A 21,779-nucleotide genomic window follows, 5' to 3' on the forward strand; every position below is an offset into this window, starting at 1 on the left:
ACGCGAAAAAAAGGGTTAAAAATGTGTTTTTACGCTAGAATATTTCATAGTATCTGGATTGGCACCTGATTTTCTTAATTTGTAAAAAAAAAAACAGACACAACTTATGTTTAACACCCAACATTATTTCATTGATTTAAGGATATAAATTATTGCTACGGGTCGACCAGCCCAAATCGCCTTCGGTCGTACTGTACTTTGATTTGTAATTTAAGAACGTGTAAATTAACCCCAGCCTATGATGCGTAGAATTAGCAAAAAACCCCAAGCAATTTTCAAAAAAAAAAATAGTTTTGCGCAGTTAATGCCTATTGAGTTTTGGTAAATCGAGGTAGATTAGCAAGGTTACAAAATATCACTTCTTAAAGTTGAAAGAATTATCGATTATTAATTAATTAATCGGTTTAAATCCGAGTAATAATACTCCACAAAGACCATTCAATAATTATCAATCACGAAATTAGCTATATTTTACAGCAATACAATGGGCCTTAGGTGCTCAGGTAGAGGATTGCAAGCGCAAACCGACACCCTCCGTTACACGTTGTTAAACCAAAAATTTGGAACGCTTTTGTTCTATGAAATGGAGCAAAAGGTCTTCTCTATAAGTGGGCGAATTATTACTCTGAGGGTTTCAATTTACATATCACACATCTGATAAAATAGAGTCAACTCAAAAAAGCAAAAATTTTCGGGAGAGCTAAAATAACCGTGTTTACACGTTTCATTGAGTTTTTTTTCACCCTTTAAGGCGATGCTGACGTGTCGTAAAAACCAAAAATATTATGGTTTTCAAAGAAATCTTGTTCGTCATAAAGAAAATGCAGTCGAACTTGGTTATTACGAGGAAGATGGGACCGACCGAATTTGCTCATTATACCAGAGGTTTTTTAATCCAATCGCCATTGCAAATTGTCACCATAGTCCTTAAAATATAGCTTAAATGACAGCTGCCAAATTAATGTGACTAGTAATGGGAAAGTACTGATCACTGACTATGTACCGATCAAATCGATTTTATCAGTTTTTTCATGCAAACATGAAACTCTGTTTCCGAAAATTTATTTAAAAACGCAAAAACAAGCCTATTATAGTGTGTTTAAGACAATTATTCACCAAAAAAAAGGACATTAAATACGTTTTTTCATGAATAACAACAAATGAATTATTTTTTATTGGATCGATTTACATTGGTTAATTTGCATATCTCTAACATTTTTGCAAAATGATTTAATAACATTAATAATTAGGTTTATTTTATATAATAATGTTGATTTATATGTCAAGCATTGTATTGAAAAATAAATTAACATGCCAGATACAAATGATTTTTCGTGTCAATATAAATCACTCCTTAGACACAACTACAAAGTTATGTCGTCACTTTTTCTGACAACTGTCATTCTAATCAAGCTGTATTTTAACGACTATAAGTAAACAAATAAATATACGTATAGTTCATAGAGATAATTTAAAAAAAAAAACTATTTTGAAAAATTATAATAAATGCTTATGAACATACTACTTTCTAATAATGTCGGACCGAGTTGAAGGTAGAAGCCGGGGTAGAATCCCATATAGATGGACAGACCAAATAAAGGTGGCTAAGGGGCTAAAATTTGACGAGTCAGTTCGTCGGGCCGAGGACAGACTGGAGCGGAACAGACTAATCAGAAGTGTTCATGATGATCACGAAATTGTATCAAATAACACAATGGACTTGAGCATTCCATACAATTTTCCAAACACACAGTAGACCCTCGGTCATAAAAAAAGGCTTTCATTGCACTGTATACTTAACGCACTCGGAACCTACCTAATAACTCGATACTTTAATGGCTTGGAAGAGGAGATTTGGCGACAGAGATAAAAGAACTTGCTCTCTGTTCAATAGCTCGGCTCTTCGAAGACCTAGGCTTCGGGGGCGAGAATTGATTCACGGGGACCCGTCACAATAGATCTACACAGGTCGCGGTGACGTAAAGAGCTCATGGCACTGACCTCATCGGCAAGAATAGAATTTAATTTTTGAGTTATTACTGTTTTATCAGAGTGCTATACGTATTTTTAAATTATAGCAAATACAATCGATGCATTTTTAAATAATTACAATACGGTGAAAAAATTAAGCAGAACCAGCGCGATTACAAACATAATGCAAAAAAAATATCTATTAAAAACTATATAAAAAAGTGTTTCATTCGCCTATTTAAATAAAAATATAATCAACAACCAATTAAAACATTGACTGCAATTGTTAACAAACAAAACTGAATTGAAAAATTGTGGCCTTTATTTTGAGTTTGTATCGAAGGAATGTTCTTAAGAATTATAACGATGTATTTTTATCTCAACGCGGGGTTAATTCTATGTGGAAAACATTAGACACAAAGACGTCGACTATACTTAGTAAATCTTGGAGGTTTGCAAAGGTTGAACGCGACTTGCGAGGGCCGTGATACGTAAATGCCAAAAGAATGACTTAATTTTAAACGCAGTTGTTTTTTCACGTAGTTAAAATAAAGTATTCACACGGAAAAGGTTTAACACATTATGTTCTGTACAAGATAGGGCCATTGCCCACTACAAAATTATGACACGATATAAAATACGCGAGAAACTATTGTTTTTCATTTTTCCCACTCTCCGCCGGTATTGTAAAACTACTCTCTAAATCATCTACGATCTTGTGCAACTCGTCGGCGCACTCCACTTCGCCGTCGTCGCCATTAAGAATTTCATCGTCTATGTCCATAATACTAGATTCGTCGTCGTCAGCTAAGAGCAGAACAGATTCGTCGTCATTTTCCAGGAGCATAACGTCGGAATCATCATCGTCTTTGGTTATGTCTACATTGGGTTCACTATTGGCTGCAATCGAAGCAGATTGTCTATCTTGGATTGCATCCAGTTTAGATTCATCTCGCTCGGTGACACCCGCTTCATTAGGTAGTGTTATATCATCGTCCTTAGTCACATCGCTAACATCTTTTGCTGTTTCTGCAACATCAGATTCATTAACTGCTATACCATCTTTTGTTACAACTCCTGGTTCTACATCTTTCACTATTTTTGCTAATTCCGATTCATCGTCCTTAGTGACATTTATACTATCATTTAATTGGTCATGTCTATCTATGTTCATAACACTAGATTCATCTACTTTGGAATCATCTTCTCCGGATATTATGGTTTTTACTCTACTTATATCGCCAGTTTCATCATCTGGACATTGTTTATTCACGACGCATGGTTTTGCTACGATCGTGAAGAGGCCGTCAATGTCATCTTTCTGCGAAGGTTTATCGGAGTCTCTGTCCATCGATATGTCTCCGGTGTTGTTAAGCTTTTCGTGTTTCTTCTCTCCGGTCGGAGTCGAAGAAAACAGCGAAATCGTCGACGATATGACGGGGGTAAAGTTTTCGAACGGTGTATTGGAGTTAGACGGGTAATTTCTATACATCACTCGGTCGGGAATGGACACAATCATGTCTTGGTTGGATTCCGGTATGTCCGGCGAACACGACACGCTCGTGAGGTCTATGCAGTTCAGAGTGGATCCTTCCAGTTCATTCTCCGTGATGTCGATATCATCGAGGGAGAAATCTTTGGATAATTCGGAGGTATTGTCGATCGATTCGGCTTTCTCGATCGGCCGGTGTCGAAGGGTCTCGTAGTTGAAGTTGCCGACCGACAGCGGGGTGATGTCCTCGTCGCACTCGAACATGAAACTGCGATCCTCCTCCGGGTTGTTGCAGATGTGAGATTTGAACAGTTTCTCGGAGGTGATATACTTGAGGCAGGATTGGCAGCGGAACTGGAGATGGAACCTGTAGTGGTGATGGATGCATTCGAAGGACTTTCCGCAGACTTTGCACTGCTCGGCGGGATAGAAGGGGTGCAGGATCATGTTCTCCTTTTCATCGTGGACATCTCGCAGGTGCCTCATGTAAAGGCCGTACTTGATGAAAGTGACTCCGCAATGTTTGCAAATCAGCGGATTGGTCTTGTAATGCCGCAAGCGATGAGAGGGAGAGTGAGCTTGGAACGCCATCAGAGATGTGAAGGTTTTTTCGCAGTAACGACACCCGAATTGGGTAATTTTTTTATGCGTTTTGATATGCATGGCTTTCGTATAGTTGTTGAGGTACGGTTTAAAGCAGAAGTCGCACTCCTCGTACGGTTCGACGTAACGCGTAGCTTGCTTGTTGAACCCGATGTGTCCGGCCTTCTTCTCCACGTGCTCCTCTTCGGATTCTTCTTCGTCGGCGACGGGACACAGATGTGCCTCGAACAAAACGTCGGAGTAGAAGTAAACGGCGCATCGTTTGCACTTGAATTTCTCGTGGTAGGCGAGATGGTTGTGGAGATGGCTGAAGGATTTCTCGCAAATCGGGCACTTTTGGACCGGAGAAGGTTTAGGATTGATGATCCAGTCAACATCCTTACCGTGCGTCTCCCTGATATGAGTAGAGTAATCGTTGAAGTAGACAAATTTCTCCTCGCAGTCAGGACACGGGAGGGGATTTTCCGTGTAGTGACGGTTTATGTGAATCTTCTTGTGCCTCAAGAACATGGTCACGGTGCTGAACTTCTTGGGACAGAACTTGCAGCCGTAGTACGTGTTGAATCGGAGATGAATGGAGCGATGGCGGATCATGTGCACCTCGCTGGGCTGCGTGATGAAGCAGAAGTCGCACACCGTTCCCCGGTCCCCTTCCCGGTTGACGTTCTCCGGCATGGCGTTGTGTTGCACCTTCATGTGGCAGTGCAGCTTGACGAGGAGTGCGAACGGCTTGTAGCAAGTCGGGCACTTCAGTTTCTTATCGAAGGGGTCGCTCACCCCGAGGACCTTCTTGCGGTCGCAGTCATAGTCCATATGCGCCTGGGCAAAGGTTCGGTTTGTGAAATACTTGAAGCAATAGTTGCACCGCATGGAATTGTGGTAGTCCAGATGCCTCAAATAGGAACCTTCGTTAGCGAGGACCTTGAAGCAGACGTGGCACTGATATTCCTTCAGTTCCGTGGTGTCGTTTCCCTTCCCGTCCACCGGCTTGATGTAGTCCTCCAGGATGTTGTGCACCTTGTAGATGTGGACGTGGAGATCTTTTCTACGGACGAACTTCTCTTCGCAGTAGTCGCACTTGACGGGGTTCTCCTTGAACTTCTGGGCGAGATGCGCCTTGATGTGCATATTGTGCTGCTTGATAGATATCGTCTTCTTGCCGCACAGACTGCACATGTAGAAGTGGGTCTTCCTGTCGTGGCGGAGGCTGTGCATCTTCAGCTTGTGGTCGGAGTCGAATTCCTTGCCGCACACCTTGCAGAAGTACCGGATGGCGGGCATGTCGTCGGCTCCCGGGTCCTGTTTCTTCACCATTTTCTCCTGGGGATGAGATCGTCTGATGTGCCTCTGCAGCTTCAACTGGTTGGGGAACAGCTGGTCGCACACCGGACACACGACGGCTAGAGGATTTCTCTTCAGCCGGTTGACGAAGGAATGGGACTTCATGTGGGACTTGAGATGCCCGGCCGTCTTGAGCCCCTTGTTGCAGATGTGGCACTTGAACGTGCCGGTGTTCCCGTCGACGTGCATGCGCGCGTGCATGATGTACCGGGACTTGTTGGTGAAGGCGATGTTGCACTTGACGCACTCGTACCGCATGGCGTGTCGCGCGGCGGGGGAACTGTGCCAGCGCTCGTGATAAGAAAGCGACACTTCGGTGGGCATGTATTTCTTGCATATGTGGCACTGGAAGTCGGTCACTTTTTCGTCGACGCGAGAGCTGTCGGCATTGTAGCAGTCGATGGCTCTCGTCTCGTTCTTCTTGACGTGGTTGCGGTAGTGCACGGTGAGGTTGCCCTTCTTGCTGAACTGCTTGAGACAGATGGGGCAGCGAAAGTCGTTGCAGGCGTTGTGCCAGTTCATGTGCGCGATGTACCCACGCATGTTCTTCATGATGCGCGGGCAGAACTTGCACGCCAGCAGGTCGGGGTCTGCCAGGGCCGCGTTGGCGTGCCCTCGCATGTGTTCTCTGAGGTGACTGTCGTAGCGGAATGTCTGAAAAATAATATTTTTGGTTAATATTAGATGATAATTTTACTAAAACTAAAACAATCCGGTAAGTGGCAAAAATTGGGAGGAATATTATTAACAGGAGATGGTAATAAAGGTTTTTTGGTTAAAGTTTACAACGATTTAAACGAGCACTCAATAAATAGTCCAGATCTTGTCTCCATGTCCCTTATGTTTGTCAATGCTTCTTTTTTTTTTTTTTAATGTTTTAAACTATTCATTTTTTGTAATATTTAAACCCTATAAATTGTATACATTAATAAACAAATAAATAAAGGGAGTTCTTGTCGGCAGGTGGGAAATAGGATATAGAAGGAAGGTATGAAAAATATGCAACAATTATTCTTTTCTCACTTGAGTTTCTTTTATTATTTTATTTTGTCACATTTAATGTTTACATCTTTTGCCTAATTTATGAAAACTTAATTGGTCTTTTTATGTTAAAAAATTGTTTTTTTTTATACTTAATGTTTTCTGAATAAAATAAAATAAATAAATAAAACACCCAGACCAATTGAGAAAAAATCATTCTTGGATTTTTTTTTTGCAACTGGCTGGAATCGAACTAGCGACGCTAGTTTCACAGTTAGCTGTCTTACCAACTGCGCCACGGTGCCTATCTTCGAAAGGAATATATCTGTGTCCAGGCAGATGAAGAATACTGTTCTGTACGAGTAACAGAACCAGAATCCAGACGTGTTTTTACATAAATATATTTCCTCTCCCTGGACTAGCATCTCAAGCGTGAGACTAATTATCTAACCTTTATGCTAATACGCCGCTGTTGATACGAGGTGTGGAAAGGGAAACGACGATGATGATCGGAAGGAATAGGCGCTGATGCCGGTTTGGAGAACGACGACTCACCTCGCTACAGATGGGGCACTGGACCTCCTTCATGACGGCCTTGCCGCGGTTCGAGTGCCAGACCATGTGGTACTTGTACGCGCGCATGGTGGGCAGCGACTTGCTGCACACGGGGCACGTGAAGCCGCCCAGGTTCACCACCGGCTGCTGGCCACCCAGCACCGACCCGCCGTGACCCGCGGCCGCCCCGTCCTCCTGCTTAATATTGGCCACGACGGACTCGCAAAAATCCATTGCGTTCAGTTCCTCTTCGTCGTCGACGTCCGATCCGGCGCGGTCCTTGGGGACCACTTGGGCATTGTGCTCCGCGACGTGTATACTGGGAAAATAAACATTAGTTGTCATTATTCAATTCCTTAATGAGGAAGTATGGAAGGAAGGAAGATATTTTGTACTAAGACATCTTATTTAACCGGTTTAGGCTCACATCTGTCAAAGGACGCTGTTAGCTGTTATTGTATTTGTTCATTTCTTTTGAAGCCACATGTGTTTTTTTTAACCTTTCCCTTACTGTCCTAAAAACTTCCGCGCGTTACGGTGCTGTGTCGTCACTACACATTTATTTATTTATTTATTATATATACGGCCTAAGCCAATTACAACAGTTACATGAAGAAACATAAATGCAAGAAACTGAACAAAAAGAACATAAAACTATTTAGCAAAGACAAACAAGGGCAAAACAATAATTATATACGATATATTCATAAAAACGAAAGACCTAAGACTTACACATGCAAAAAATGAGAGATTTTAAATGGTAAAAGTGTAACATTCATCGGCAATTGCTTTAACTATTTATAGTTGAAGTCAAAAGTGATTAATCTAATTGCTAAAAACATTAATTCATATTCTCATACAAAAGGACCGCCCCCAATAAAAGCCGGACATCTACTAACACATACTAACGCAGCTAACGGGCGTCAGGGAAAAGTACAAGAAACTTTGCTGTTCGCGCGTGTGATGCATAAAAATTGTCTCTCTCGCTCCCAAATATACCCGTATTATCGAGAGTGAGACATCAATAGTGCGCAATACAATTATATATTAGGATTACTCTTTTACTAAGAACACAACATGCGACACATTGGTAAACTTTCTATTATATTGGTAATATCTCAGATTTTTGACAAAACGCTTTTTATGTTCCAAATAAGCATTAATTATTTAATTAAAAAATCCTTTTTACCGGTAGGTAAATGTGTAACGAAGGAATACCGAAAATCTCAACCTGTCATTATTATATTAAAGTTATTAAATGCAATGCGTAGTAGCTACACATCACCGGGAAGGGAGAGTTGAATGTAATATAATGGAGAGTAGGCGCACAACAGGAGTGGCAATTTTAGTATGGATTGCGAAGTATTGATAAATCTATTTTTACACCACAAAGAAATAAAAGAAAATACAAAAAGCGACAATCACATATTACCGAAATTGTCAAACGCACCAATTCCCTCTTATACTTAATCAGGAAAACATTCGCTCACATCACCCGAGATTTGTCTCAAAATTTATAAAACATATGTTCGTCCACACCTGGAGTACGCCTACCAAATCTGGAGTCCCTATTTTAAAAAAAGAGTTGTTGGAGAAAGTCCAGAGAAGAGCAACTAAAATGGTAGTTTCTCTAAGAAATAAATCATATGAGGAGCAAAAATAAAGAACGATGGATTTTGCCGGGTTCGCAAATACAGTAAACCCCCAGTTTTACGGTTTTTGAGGGAGCATGAACTGAGGAAATGAAAAACTGCAGAAAAATTGTAAAAACTAACATAATAATTGGGGATTATTTATATTTACCTATGATTTCATTTAAAAAAAACATGTTTAAATAATTTTATGAAGGTATTTAACCTTAAAAACAGGAAAATAAACATTTGAATTTGCATAAAATGCATACAATGATTTTTTCCCTAAATATTCACTTTTTTTAGTATGGCACCACAGAATTTCAACTGTCATTTACATCGCGGCAAAACTGTTTCACACTTTTATGATAACTGTTTAAACAATCTTCTTTCCAAATAATGTTTATAACTTCAAATAATATTTCTATTAACAAATTTCTAAAAACTTTCTGCATCGTAATTTATTGATGTAAAGATTTTAATCTTCATGCGTCAACCTCATGTCACAATTAAGTCAAAGGTCAAAATTAGACACTTAAACAAAATGATCAATTGCACTGAACCTACTTTGAATTTAGTTTGAGACAACAGTTTACACATTTTATTTATTTACCTTAAATTTATTCACTATTTTGGGCAAGCGGGGCGGCGCCCGGCTCGGGGTCTTTTGACAGATAGAATGAGTTTCGAAAAAATTTCAACGTAAAACCTGGGTTATCAAAAACGTAAGGGGATATTTTGATGAGAAAGTATGGAAAAAAGGACCTCTAAACATTTTAGTTTTACTGTAGTACCCCCTCATATGTGTCCTATAGGATACATTACCAAGAAAAGGGTTAGGCCAGGTTCCCACTATGCCGGACGCCGGAACGGTAAAAATGCCGGAGGAGCCAGTGGCCGTACAAGTTATATGAAGCTATTCACATTACGCCGGATCCGGCAAAAACGCCGAGCTCGGCATTTTTACCGAGCGTTTTGTCACTGCGAAGCGCCGGCAGAATACCCGGACCGGAGCAATGTGAACAAGTTTGCTCCGGTATCTCTGCCCCCGCTTGCCCCGCCCGTGTTCCCCTCGCGTCATTTCGGCTTCGCATTCTGATAAAGGTAGACGTGTAGCATATATATAAACGCAGACACTTTAATTAAGCTTGTCCAAGAGAGATCTGTTCTGTGGGATAAGACCGAAGACGATTATAAAGACAAAATTTTGAAGTTAGCAGCATGGCGTGGAGTATGTCGAATACTGAAATCAAACTTCGACGAACTGGAAGAAAAAGAAAGGTCCGAATTCCGGCACAGGTCCGAATTCAACTGAGATGAGTACTTGACTGTCCGGCTTTCTTGTGGGATCCGGTGTTAATGTGGACACTATTGTCCGGGAGCCGGTTTCCGGCAAATCTGCCGGTCCGGCGTAGTGGGAACGTAGCCTTAGTGGCACCTCATCTGGAAGAGTGATCAACTCACTCTCCTTACATCAAGACGCCCGCATCGGAGTATCCCTACGGACCCACCTGAAGTATTTGGTATTGGTGAACTGCACCCCGCACAGCGGGCACGTGTACTCGTTCTTGGGCTTGACGTTGGCGTCCATGTGCATGCGGTTGTGGCGCTTCGTCTCCGCCAGGTTGGCCAGCGTCACGTTGCACAGCATGCACTTGGCCGGGCACTTGGTGAACACCATCGGCTCCGTCAGGCGCCCGTCCGCCGACACGGACAGGTTGGCGGACGGGGTCGGCGGCGGCGCCGGCACCTCCGAATACTGCGGGGGAGGGGAAACAATTAGGACAGTCAAATGTGTACGTATTATGTTCTATATCTTGTCTTCAAAAAAGCATCTGTTTGTGTTCCAATTAAAAAACTGATCAAGAAATCGTAGCATTAAGGTGTTCATGATAAGCTCCTCAACTAATAATCAGTCAATATGTTTCTTTTTTGGGTGATATTGTGAGTGTTGGATTTGTTCCGACGTTTCGGATACCATTGCGGGAGCCATCTTCGGGTAAACTGAGTGTTTTGTAGAAAAAAGGATGTGTTTCTTCTTCGCATATTTTTGTCTCCGAAATGGGAGAAGAGGTCAACAAAATTACAGATGCGTTGGAGCGTAATGGATATAAGAAGCAGCAAATTGACAACATTATTAAATCGCAAGCTACAAAGAACAATAAGGAAGAAGATATTACCAGAGGAACTGCATACCTACCATACGTACAGAATGTTACTGACAGGATAGCCAAAGTGCTGAAAAAACATAATATTGGAACAACGTTTGTTTTTTTTGTTTTGACTGTGGGAAAAATAAAGAACTATTTATTGAGCCCAAAAGATAAGAATCCCCTGGAAACGAAAGCTGTTTATAAACTAAGTTGCCAAGGATGTGATAAAGTGTGCATAGGACAAACAGGGCGTACAGCAAAAAGGATTGACGAACACAAAAGAGCGTGTAAACTTGGGAACCCTGACAAATCTGCAATAGCGGAACACTTTATAGACACTGGACATTTTTTCACCTTCGGACCGAAATTTTTGCATAAACCCAGTAATTACAGTGCACGAATAATAAAAGAGGCAATTGAAATACACAGACACCCAAATAACATAAACAAAGACGACGGCCTGAAATTAAACTCAATGGTTCCCAGCACTACATGCTACAAAAATGAATAGAAATGTGCCTACTGCCGACTGTGACACGGTACAAATTACTAGTACCTTAACACATACTTCTTTCTAAAAAACACTTAGTTTACCCTGAAGATGGCTCCTGCAATGGTAGCCGAAACATCAGAACAAATCTAACACTCACGGTACCGCCCAAAAAAGAAACATATTGATAACAGTAACTGTGAAAACCTTCGCACCTAATAGTCAATCAGTCTGAAGGGCAAAGATCGCAAACAAAAAGTAGTGCACGAGGTATAGGCACACCATTAAAGGTTGCTTGCCTATAAAAAATTATTTAACTTTCAACCTCCTAGCCCCTCCTCTTTCCAAACCCCCACCCTTACACATTCTCCAACATACCATTAAATATTACTAACATAATTTTTAGTGCATGTTCGGAACCTAAAGCGTAAGGATGATAATTTTAACTTCATGTAAAAAAAATTATCAAGATAAACTGTGATTGGTGTATCAATGCGGTGCAGAAAGGGAATGATGATGATGATGAAAGATGATCCCACTAACCTTGTTGTGTTTGCTGTTGCGATGATAGATGAGCGATTTCTCATACTGGAAGCTCTTATCGCACAGGTCACACTTGAATTCGCTGATGGAATTCTCCAGTTGGGTGATTGTCTCATTCGTGTAGTTGTGGTGATTCTTCATGTGAACACGCAAGTTGCCCTTGTACCTGGGGAAACATTTCATATTTACCAGTCATTTAAATTTATTTACTTATTAATTCATTCAAAATTACACTCCTTAAATATTAATTAACTCATTAAGGCTTTTTAGGCTTTGCCCGTGTCAAGCCAAAATAATCAACAATAAAAAATACATAGTGAAATTAATTCAATTATAATTTATTTATTAGTTTATACATACATAGTTACAAAAATGGCACAAAAAACACTCTGGCAAATTCTGCTTGTACTAGGAGTAGGCTCAGTATATGAAGGGTCGGCAAGCCAGAAATATTAGTACGCCTAATGTTGCAATCGGTTCCTATATGGGCAAATGCCTGTTCTAAGAAACCGATTTGCTGCGGCAAATATGGTTTTCGAATATGTTTCCTATAAATAAAAGTAATATTGAAGAAATAGAAAAACTGTTATAGCCCAAAAGAGAAGAAAAGAAAAAAAAAGGTAGTTTACATTAAATGTAAAAATAAAATTAAATATATAGCATACATACATATACACATACATACATAAATACACACATATACATACATATACATATATATATACACACATACATACATAATATATATGCACATGCAAAAATACAATAAATTTATAAATGATGCAATGGGATAGCATAATATTTAGATTACTATCCTCAATAAATTCTCAGATTCCTTACTTCCAATGTCTGTCAACCAAATTGTTATTTTTTTTTTCAGTACTGGTGGTTTATCAGATTTCCAAAAACACCGTATCAGGTTGCATAGTTTAGGTCCGTTATATAGAAATGATTTTTGGAATATTGGAATAATAACATGTGATGCAATAGAACAGCATAAAAAATTGCAGAATGGGAGTCAGTCGCTCGGAAGAAAATCCCAAAGACAATGACAATGCTGCATCTCTCATGCCCTTGATGACACAGAGGCTGACATTTTGCGGGAAGACACAGACAATCAGTGGAAAAGTGCCAACCCAGAATCTCATCCTGATACATAATGAATATCAACAATGTTTTGAGCATGTCCAAATGCCTGTGGACAGGCTGGATTTCCTCCATGGGGAGTTATTTAGATCTAAATTTGTTGCAACAGAGAGGGAAAGCACTTTTGAGAAGGGAATATGGAAGTCTAGACATTTACAGGGCTTATGGCCTGGCATTGGCTGGTTTAAGTGGCCACTTTATACATTATGTAACATTCACCATTCTGCCCATGTTTAAACATCCACATTTCCACAACTTTTCCATCTGTTAGCCCATCTATCGCTAAATAAATTCAAAGTAAATTTAAATAATTTTTTTGAACCTGAGTAAAAACATCATTATATTTTAATTAGTATTACTGTTTTATCATTTTCTGTTTTTCTTTTTGTTTTGTATAATTATTTTTTTATATTCTCATGTATATTTAAAATTATATAACTACAAATTACTAAATAACTATAACAGTGTAAGTCAGTCTCCAAGGACAAAAGCTAGTCTCTTTTTTGGAAAGTTACAGTTTTAATGATTAACTAAATATATAAAAGTAGTTTGTAATAGGTATAATTTTACGTACTATTATATTAATTACAGAGATATACGTCCATCAGTTGCCTATCATTATGAGACTCGGAGTTCCAGTAGCGATCTGATTTCCCGACAAATGGTTAGAACTTCTTTAGCACAGAGGCAATACTCCTACATAGGACAAAGGCTATATAATATAATGCCAAAGCCATGGAAATGTTGCAAGAACCACAAGCTGAAGAGGTTGCTGACTACTTTCCTCAGTTGAAATTGGTCGCAGAGAGTCTGAGGAGTTGATGGTGGCTGTTAGATGGCCAACACATGTTTTAATTTGAATTGTTAACATATATTTTTAGTTTTTTACTTATTTAATTTTTTAAGATCCTTATGACTTTTTCATTTGTTTTTACTATGTATTATTTATTTTTTTACTACATCTTTTACTTTATTTTTTAATATGTTTTTTTTTCTCTTTCTACTCAGTATTTTGCTAGGTTTTTAAAATTAAATATGCTTTTTGCTATACACATACATATTTTTTTTTACTATTACTTTAAATATGTTTCTTACTATGCATTCTGTTTTTATTTCGCATTTTACTGAGTTTTAAAATATTTTTATATACATATTTATGTATTTTTAATGTTTTTTACTATGTTTTCACTACATTTATTACTTTGTTTTTACTATGTTTTTGCTTAGTTTTTTTACTACATTTTTACTATTTATTTATTTTATTTATAAACTTATTGGAAAAAAAATATATACATACTTAATAACAGGGAACCTATATAAAACCAATTAATGTAAAATGAAAACGGAGTGTTCTCTGTTTATGATAGTCTCCATCTAACATGCCACAGCCTGTTCTAAGATGGAGATTTTCTATCTTTAGAGCTAAGTAGTCCTATACTAATAAAACAATAACATAAAAAGAAAAACTAAAACTACTTAATTATAAATGCCTAGCTAATCAAATGTAAGAAATTAAAAATCATGTCTTTACTACATTTTTTACCATGTTTTTTTACTAGATTTTTTTACTTTGTTTTTCACTTTGTCCTCTATTTTTATAACTGTTTCTATATGTTCATTATTGTTTTTTATATTTTTTTGACTGTCTTGACGGGGTAAATAACCCTAGTTAGGCAGTCAATGCAATATTGTATAAATTATAATTTTGTGTATGTAATGTAATATGATAATAAATAAATAAATAAATTTAAAAAAAAAACAAAATCCCCAATCAATCCATTCTTAGAATAAAGGCCTTAATTATCAATGAGGACATATTAAATGGTATTTTATTGATTTGCAAGCTGCCCAAACACGCACAAAATACTTTATATTTTCCCTAACTAAAGTGTAGAAGCTTTTCTGAAAAGTACAAAGTCTATTATAATAAAAAACCAAAAGAATGAAAAATTATAAATATTCCTTACTTGAATTTCTTGGAGCACTCCACGCACTCGTACAAAGAGCCGTCAAACGGGATCCCCGAAGTCTTGGCCGGTTTGGGCTGGTTGAGGTTGGCCATATGGGCCGCAAGATGCATGACAAGCTCCGTCTGGTCCTTGAATGTCTTGTCACACTCCCGACACTTGAGAGAGCCACTCTCCGTGTCCATCTCCTCCTCTGAAAGCGGCTCCTGCTTCGGTTGGATCACCTTACCAGGGACCTTCTTGTTGATGGCTTTCTTCGCCTGCTCTTCGGGGTAGTGAGTTTTTTTAATATGGCGATACAGGCCGCTGTTGTGGGAGTACGTGATGTTGCAGGCCACGCATCTTATCGTTCCCCCGCCGCGCCTCCTTATACACAACTGGAAGTGCTTGAACATCGAAGTGTGAGAGGAAAACCTCGCCGTGCAGATCGAGCACTCGGAAACGAAAGCGGACTTCGCCGCTTTCGAAACGGCAACGATGGGCGCGTCTTCCTTCTTGGGTGGCTGTTCGTCGGGGAATTCCTTCGCGATCTCGCCGCAAACGGAGCGGTAGAGATGCCGGGTCACGTACAAGCGTTTCTTGAACACCTTCCCGCAGACCGGACACTTGAGGCTGTTTAGAGGCACGATCGGGATGGTCCTCTTCTCCGCTCTGACGGGCGCCACCTGCCCTTGGCAAGTCACGAGATGGCGGTTCAACATGATGTTGAACTTGAATTGCTTCCCGCAGTGCTGGCATTCTAGATCGTTAGCCTTTACGGACGTCTTGTCCTGGGACGACTCTTCCGGATCCGACACGATATCCGGAGTTATTTCTTCAGTTTCGTCATCTTCGTTTTCATTTTCGTGATCGGAAGGAGGATGCTTCGCGAGGTGGATTAAGAGGGATCGAGTGTTGAGGAAGGTTTTATCGCATTTCTTGCATTCGTTCCGTTGGCCTTCGGTGATGTTGGGACTATTGCTACCGGAGTCCGAAGACTTGGACAGATGCTTGTTATACGGTGCGCCCTGGGAGGAGGCTCCCTCGTAACCCAGCGGGTCCTGCACTTCGATGCTGTAACTTTCCTCGAGTAGACCCCCTGCGCTGGAGTAGGCCCCCCTTTCCGGAGAAGGGCCATTCTTTTTACTCTTGGCTCGGGGATTCTTTTCTTTTTTTGATGTAGAAACATCAGTACGGTTGGAGAATCCGGAATCTGAATTTCTTCTTCCATACGACGATATCTCTGCAGCACCTTAGGGAGATTGACATTTTTTTACCGATAATAATAATAATAATAATTCTTTATTAACCGTAATATACAATGTCACACATACAAAAATAATAACAAAGGTATACACAGTTAAATGACGGACTTATTGCCACTTGCAATTTCTTACAGTCTAACCAAAACTATTTTTTTTTTAAATATATAAATTAATTTCAAAAATTGAAAATAAATTAATATAAAAAACAAATAAATTAAAAAGTTAAAAAAAGCACAAACAGTAAAAACATTACACAAGATTATGTTGTCTATTGCTTACATTGGATTGAATACTAGAGACCATAATAATGCATGCATGCATTGGCTTGGCTGTTTTCACAGGTTTTAGCATATTTTACTGAAAACCTGTGGACCGATTTTTACAGATCATCATAATTGCAGCCGACCTAAACAATGAAACCCACGGCTCCTCGTATGAGCCTGAATTGAACTCCAAATGAGGAAGTTTAGCCCTACGGGAAATCGGATATAAAAATGTTTTCTAACGCGCTATAAAAATTAGAGCTTCAAGATGTGCGGCAACGTTTCTTGAAAATGTATGAAAAAAATATATATATGTTTTAATAAACACGTACTACTTTGAACGACGTCCCTAGTTCGTATGAATCAACCAATGATTTTTATTTTATTTATTTATATTTATTTATTTTTGCACCACAACAGGCCATTGGGCCTAATTACAGTGGTGAATTAAATCACAGAAAACCCAGGCTTGAGAAAAAATCACATTTTTATTTTTTTGTGTTCTCACCGGGAATCGAACCCGGAACCTTCCACAGGTGAGTCAAGTGTGTTGACCACTATACCACGGAGACCGCCATATATATACGCCCAATGGGCATTTTTAAGGACATATTTATGCCTAGAAAATTATTATAAAGAAAAGTGGAAAGACACAATGGTATATAGTAGACTCGGTGGGAGTGGAAGCAGGAAATAGGTGTTTATAATTGAATTTTATTCAGTGATCGTTTGAAAGAAGACGACTTGTTATCAAAGAAATCAAAACTGGTATGTTTGTTGGCAGACCTGAGAATTCTGGGGATAGGGGAATGAAAACCATAGTTAGTTCTATGGTTATCGGTATGAGAGAGTAAGTTTTGTCCGAGGTTTCTAGTTGGGATATTTAATTTAATTGAGCTCAGTAGTTCAGGCGCATCAAAGAGCGAGTTGAGAATTTTAAATAGGAGTAGTGAAAGATTTCCGGTCTACGGTACATCAACGGACCAATCATCAGAACTGACTGAGAAGAAGTGGAAGACAACTAGAGACGTCACACGCCTGGGTGTAATTTTACACCAGATTTATAAGTAAGGCCTAAAATGGCTTTATGCTTAATAACAATTTACATGCTGTGTTTTTACTTGTGATTATTTACAGTTTTTAATAATTTTCATAAAGCTCAAAAGTGTCATATCTCAAAATATGACAAAAATACCTTTTTGCTTATGAGGGCAGTATACACATCAAGCTTAATCAATCATCAATCATTATAGTTCATTAACAAAAAAATGCAATTTCTTTATCTACCACATACATACTTAGGTAATAGAATTCTCTGGATTATGTTGTCTGCCTTACTAGGTACAACCTGTTTTAAGGCAGACATTTTTATGCAAAAATAAACAATGACATGACTACCTACTAGTTATTTTATTATGGAGTTATACAATATTTAAATATACCATTTATTATATCGCTAACAAAAGTATTTCTCTAAATTTGGATATCGAAGAGCAAAAGATATCAATGGTGCTTTTATTTTTTTTTGCACCACAACAGGCCAGGAGGCCCAATTACAGTGGTGAATTACATCACAGAACACCCAGGCTTGAGAAAAATCACATTTATTAATTTTTGTGTTCTCACCGGGAATCAAACCCGGAACCTTACGTGTGTGAGCCAAGCGTCTTGACCACTACATCACGGAGGCCGCCATTTATCAATTTATGTAGTCTCTGTAGAATATAATAATTACTACTAGATTTGTTTATATAAAATAGCGTTTTGATAGTTACAGTTTTAATGATGTTACCAGTCAAATTATCATTTTATAAACTAGCAGCTATTATATTCAATATGTTACCAGAACATTACAAAACCATGACCCCAATTCAATGGTTACTGGATTTAGGTAGAGAAAAATCGTAAAACTTACTCAACAATATTCTAAAATAATAAATGGTATATTTAAATATTGTAAAACTCTATAATAAATTAACTATTAGGTAGTCATGTCATTGTTTATTTTTTCATAAACATGTCTGCCTTAAAACGGGTTGTACCTAGAGTTAGGCAGACTAGACATAATCTAAAGAAATCTATTACCTAAGTATTTATGTAGTAGATAAAGATATTGTAATTTTTGTTAATAAACCATTATTATTATTCTTTCTACATTTGAATAGATATTTTTTTTGAGTATAATCCTCATCGCCTTATTTTGAAGAATTTGTATTTTTTTAATTTCAAAGGATTAACAACATTTAAATGATACAAAAGAATCCAAACGTAGTGTACTTAATGGAGAACTGTTGATTATTATATATATTTGGACAATTTATATAGCGCCATTCTTGTGAAAATCACCTCAAGGGCGCCGTACAATAAATAAATATCCTAGCACGTCTTACAGCTACAGAGCGCATGGGCGGTTGGGATTCTAGTTTCTCGTCTCCAATTATGATATATAGGAGCTAGATTACAGCACATCTAGCAGCTACAGTGTGCGTAGACAGTAATAAATCCAGCCCTTTTTTACATTAAAAAAAATAATATTTGACAATGAAGTTAAGATAAATAAATAACGAAATAAAAAACAAATTTATAAAAATAGAAGTTAAATGACAAGTTTTGCAGCTACTCAGGGCATGGACAGTTGGAATTCTGGACCCCATTTACTAAATTAAGATATTTAATAAAACTTAAGTAGGTTAAATGCTGTCGAAATGCGATCCCTCGGGCGAATGTGTGGTAAAACGATGTGTGATATGTGCACAAATGTCAAGATCCGTGAACTGTGTAAGGCTGAGACATTCATTATCAACAGAATCAAGAAAGGGGTGCTGCGTTGGTTTGGACATGTAGAGCGAATGGACAACGAAAGAACAGCTAAAAGGATCTGCGATGTGAATGTTGATGGATGCAGAAAACGAGGAAGGCCGAGAAAGATATGGCACGATCAAGTCCATCAAATACTTGAAGATGGACATGTCAAAAGTAGGAATAATTGGCGTGCGTGCATGAGAAGATGTATGAATGTAGAGGAGCGAGGCATGTATGCAAAGATAGAGTGATATGGCGTTCTATCCTCTCTGCCTACCCCTACGGGGAAACTGCGTGATGGTTTGTTTGTTTTGTTTGATAAAATTTACCCATTGAAGATAGATTACTAATCGTCTTGCAGCAATACAAAGTGTATGGATGAATGAAATTCTAGCAACAACTTAAAATGATCAATAAATTTATAAAAATAAACATTGAGCATAATAGTAAATTTGTAAAGTGCTTTTACTAAAAAGTGATTATGATGTATAGGAGCTAGATTACATCATGTCTTGCAGCTACAGAGCGCATGGACGGTATGAAGCCTAGTCCCCATTTTCATTATTTAAAAATAGAATTTTCTAAAAAATCGTAGACCTGACATTAAAAATCTACGGCTTCAAGCATAAGAAAACATTAAATAATTACGCGCTTTCAGATTATATTCGGATGTAGTTATTTTCATGTATACAAAACGAAACACGTACTAAGGGCCTATTGTTTTTGTTGTTACCAGCGGCGACTTTTTGTTGACATACATAAAGTAAATAAATATAAAAGCATATTACCTGCGCTATGCTGAAGAGATTTACGAAGTTCTGAATCAGATCTTTCGCATTGCTGCTTGAAAATGTAAGCGGAACTTAACTTTTCGATGCACTCCCCGCATATTTTATCTGGTAGACCATCTCCTTCGTACACCTAAAATCGAAACAGGATTCATAAAAAACCGTGGCCGAAACTCGGATGCTGTGCACAGATTACAAAACAAATCAACTACCTTTATTTCGGAACACGCCATGGCCATTTTTGAAAGTTGAATAGAATTATCAACAGCAAAAATCGAGTAGAAGTCTCCAAGCTTGAGACATAAGCGGCATTTACTAAGCTTGAGAACGAGAGACATTTTTGATGCTTTGAAGACGTATTTAACAACAAAAGAGTACACATTATACGTTTCCTAAGTATAAATATACATGTACTAATCTTATTAACTAGTTTTTAAACTTAAATTCAGATTAAAATTAGATTTAAGTGCAAAATATAACGAGAGAAAATCGGCAAGTTTCTCGGGTCAGAAAAACTCTCGCCATTTTACTAAAATTTCTCGACAGACAAATTTCGACATCTCTGATTGGTAGTTGATAGTTTTGAAGAGCTGGGACAAGACGGGATTGATTGGTTCCACAAGAATTCAATGTCCATCTATTTTTTATCGATAACTAATCAATAATACTTCTTATTTTAAAAATAAGAATTTTAAATAAGACTATTTGTAAGAAAGAAGAATTTTTTTTATCGACTTTTAAAAAACAGTGCTTTGTTTAAACTTCTTCCAAATCACCAGAAATTTTGTATAAAAAATCAATTATTTCGTATACTATTAAATCCCAAGAATTTATATAAAAAAATTAACATTCAATTTAATGAGAGACCATTTATTTTATTTGCCTGAACAAATAAAATATATTTAAAAATTAACCATAGTTTGATTTTTATATCAATACCCATAAAAATAGATTATAACCTTAAAAATATATCAATTAATAAAAAAAGATCCCCCAAAGCTAAGATTGTATTTTTTTAATCATTGACCCATATTTATTTAACTGCAAAAGTGGCATAAACATAACACCTTTTCTATTTATTTATATTTTATGATATGAATGATATAATTAATTAGTAAATTTCCAACGAGTTATATATAACTCACTGTTAGAAAATGGGAATCAACTTATGGAGTAGGATTCGTATCTTAGATCTGACCCCTGAGTTCACGACACTATCCACGGGACCACTGCTCGGTTGATCAATTTAGTTTATAACATCGTAAGAGGAAATATTAACTTTTGTTAATTTTTATTACATTTAATACCAAGAACGTATTTTCCCAAACAGATTTGAAATATTTTCAAGCTTTCCATTTCTCTTCTCCCTTCGGATATTTAATTTTAAGCCCTAATGCAACAAGGGTACATTATTATTTTTTATTTTTTAAAATGTGTTTTGTATATATGCTTATAAGTATAGGGATGTATGCGGGATTGACAAAGGAGGAGACAAAAATCCTGGTGAGTGATAACATCTCCTAGAGGCGTTTGTTCATGTTGAGGAGCGAGCGTGAAAAAGAATAAGATTTAATGCCCTTTTAAGGTTTAAGGAGTCGAATGCAGTTAAAATTCCCGATAACAGCACATGTTTATAAGCTAAATAATTGTAATCAGCATTTGCTTGGTTCTGACACCAAAAGTTTTCCTGGGTTTTTAAATCGTGTATCAAGAGTCAAAAGTATTGATTTTACGGATCAAATCTAATTTCTATTTTTGTCTCTAATTCCTCATTATAATGTTCACCATCATTACACTAGTGATTTACAG

The 21,779-nt window shown here is 37.8% G+C and overlaps 1 protein-coding gene across 1 annotated transcript; it reads right to left on the reverse strand.

Annotated features, from left to right (window-relative positions):
• Window positions 1-2,273: 2,273 nt before the first annotated feature.
• LOC148278018 (uncharacterized) lies at window positions 2,274-20,561 on the reverse strand. The gene is made up of 7 exons (XM_088232031.1): window positions 20,183-20,561; window positions 19,971-20,103; window positions 14,874-16,104; window positions 11,761-11,926; window positions 10,086-10,333; window positions 6,944-7,262; window positions 2,274-6,061 (listed from the first exon to the last, which is right to left on the reverse strand). Exons 1-7 carry the CDS (start codon window positions 20,306-20,308, stop codon window positions 2,621-2,623), a joined length of 5,664 nt encoding a protein of 1,887 aa, XP_088088157.1. The 5' UTR covers window positions 20,309-20,561; the 3' UTR covers window positions 2,274-2,620.
• Between the last annotated feature and the right edge of the window lie 1,218 nt (window positions 20,562-21,779).

The sequence above is a fragment of the Micrasema longulum genome, unplaced genomic scaffold (assembly GCF_059751315.1).
Source record: "Micrasema longulum isolate JH-2025_06_02 unplaced genomic scaffold, ASM5975131v1 h1tg000939l, whole genome shotgun sequence".
Taxonomy (NCBI): domain Eukaryota; kingdom Metazoa; phylum Arthropoda; class Insecta; order Trichoptera; family Brachycentridae; genus Micrasema; species Micrasema longulum.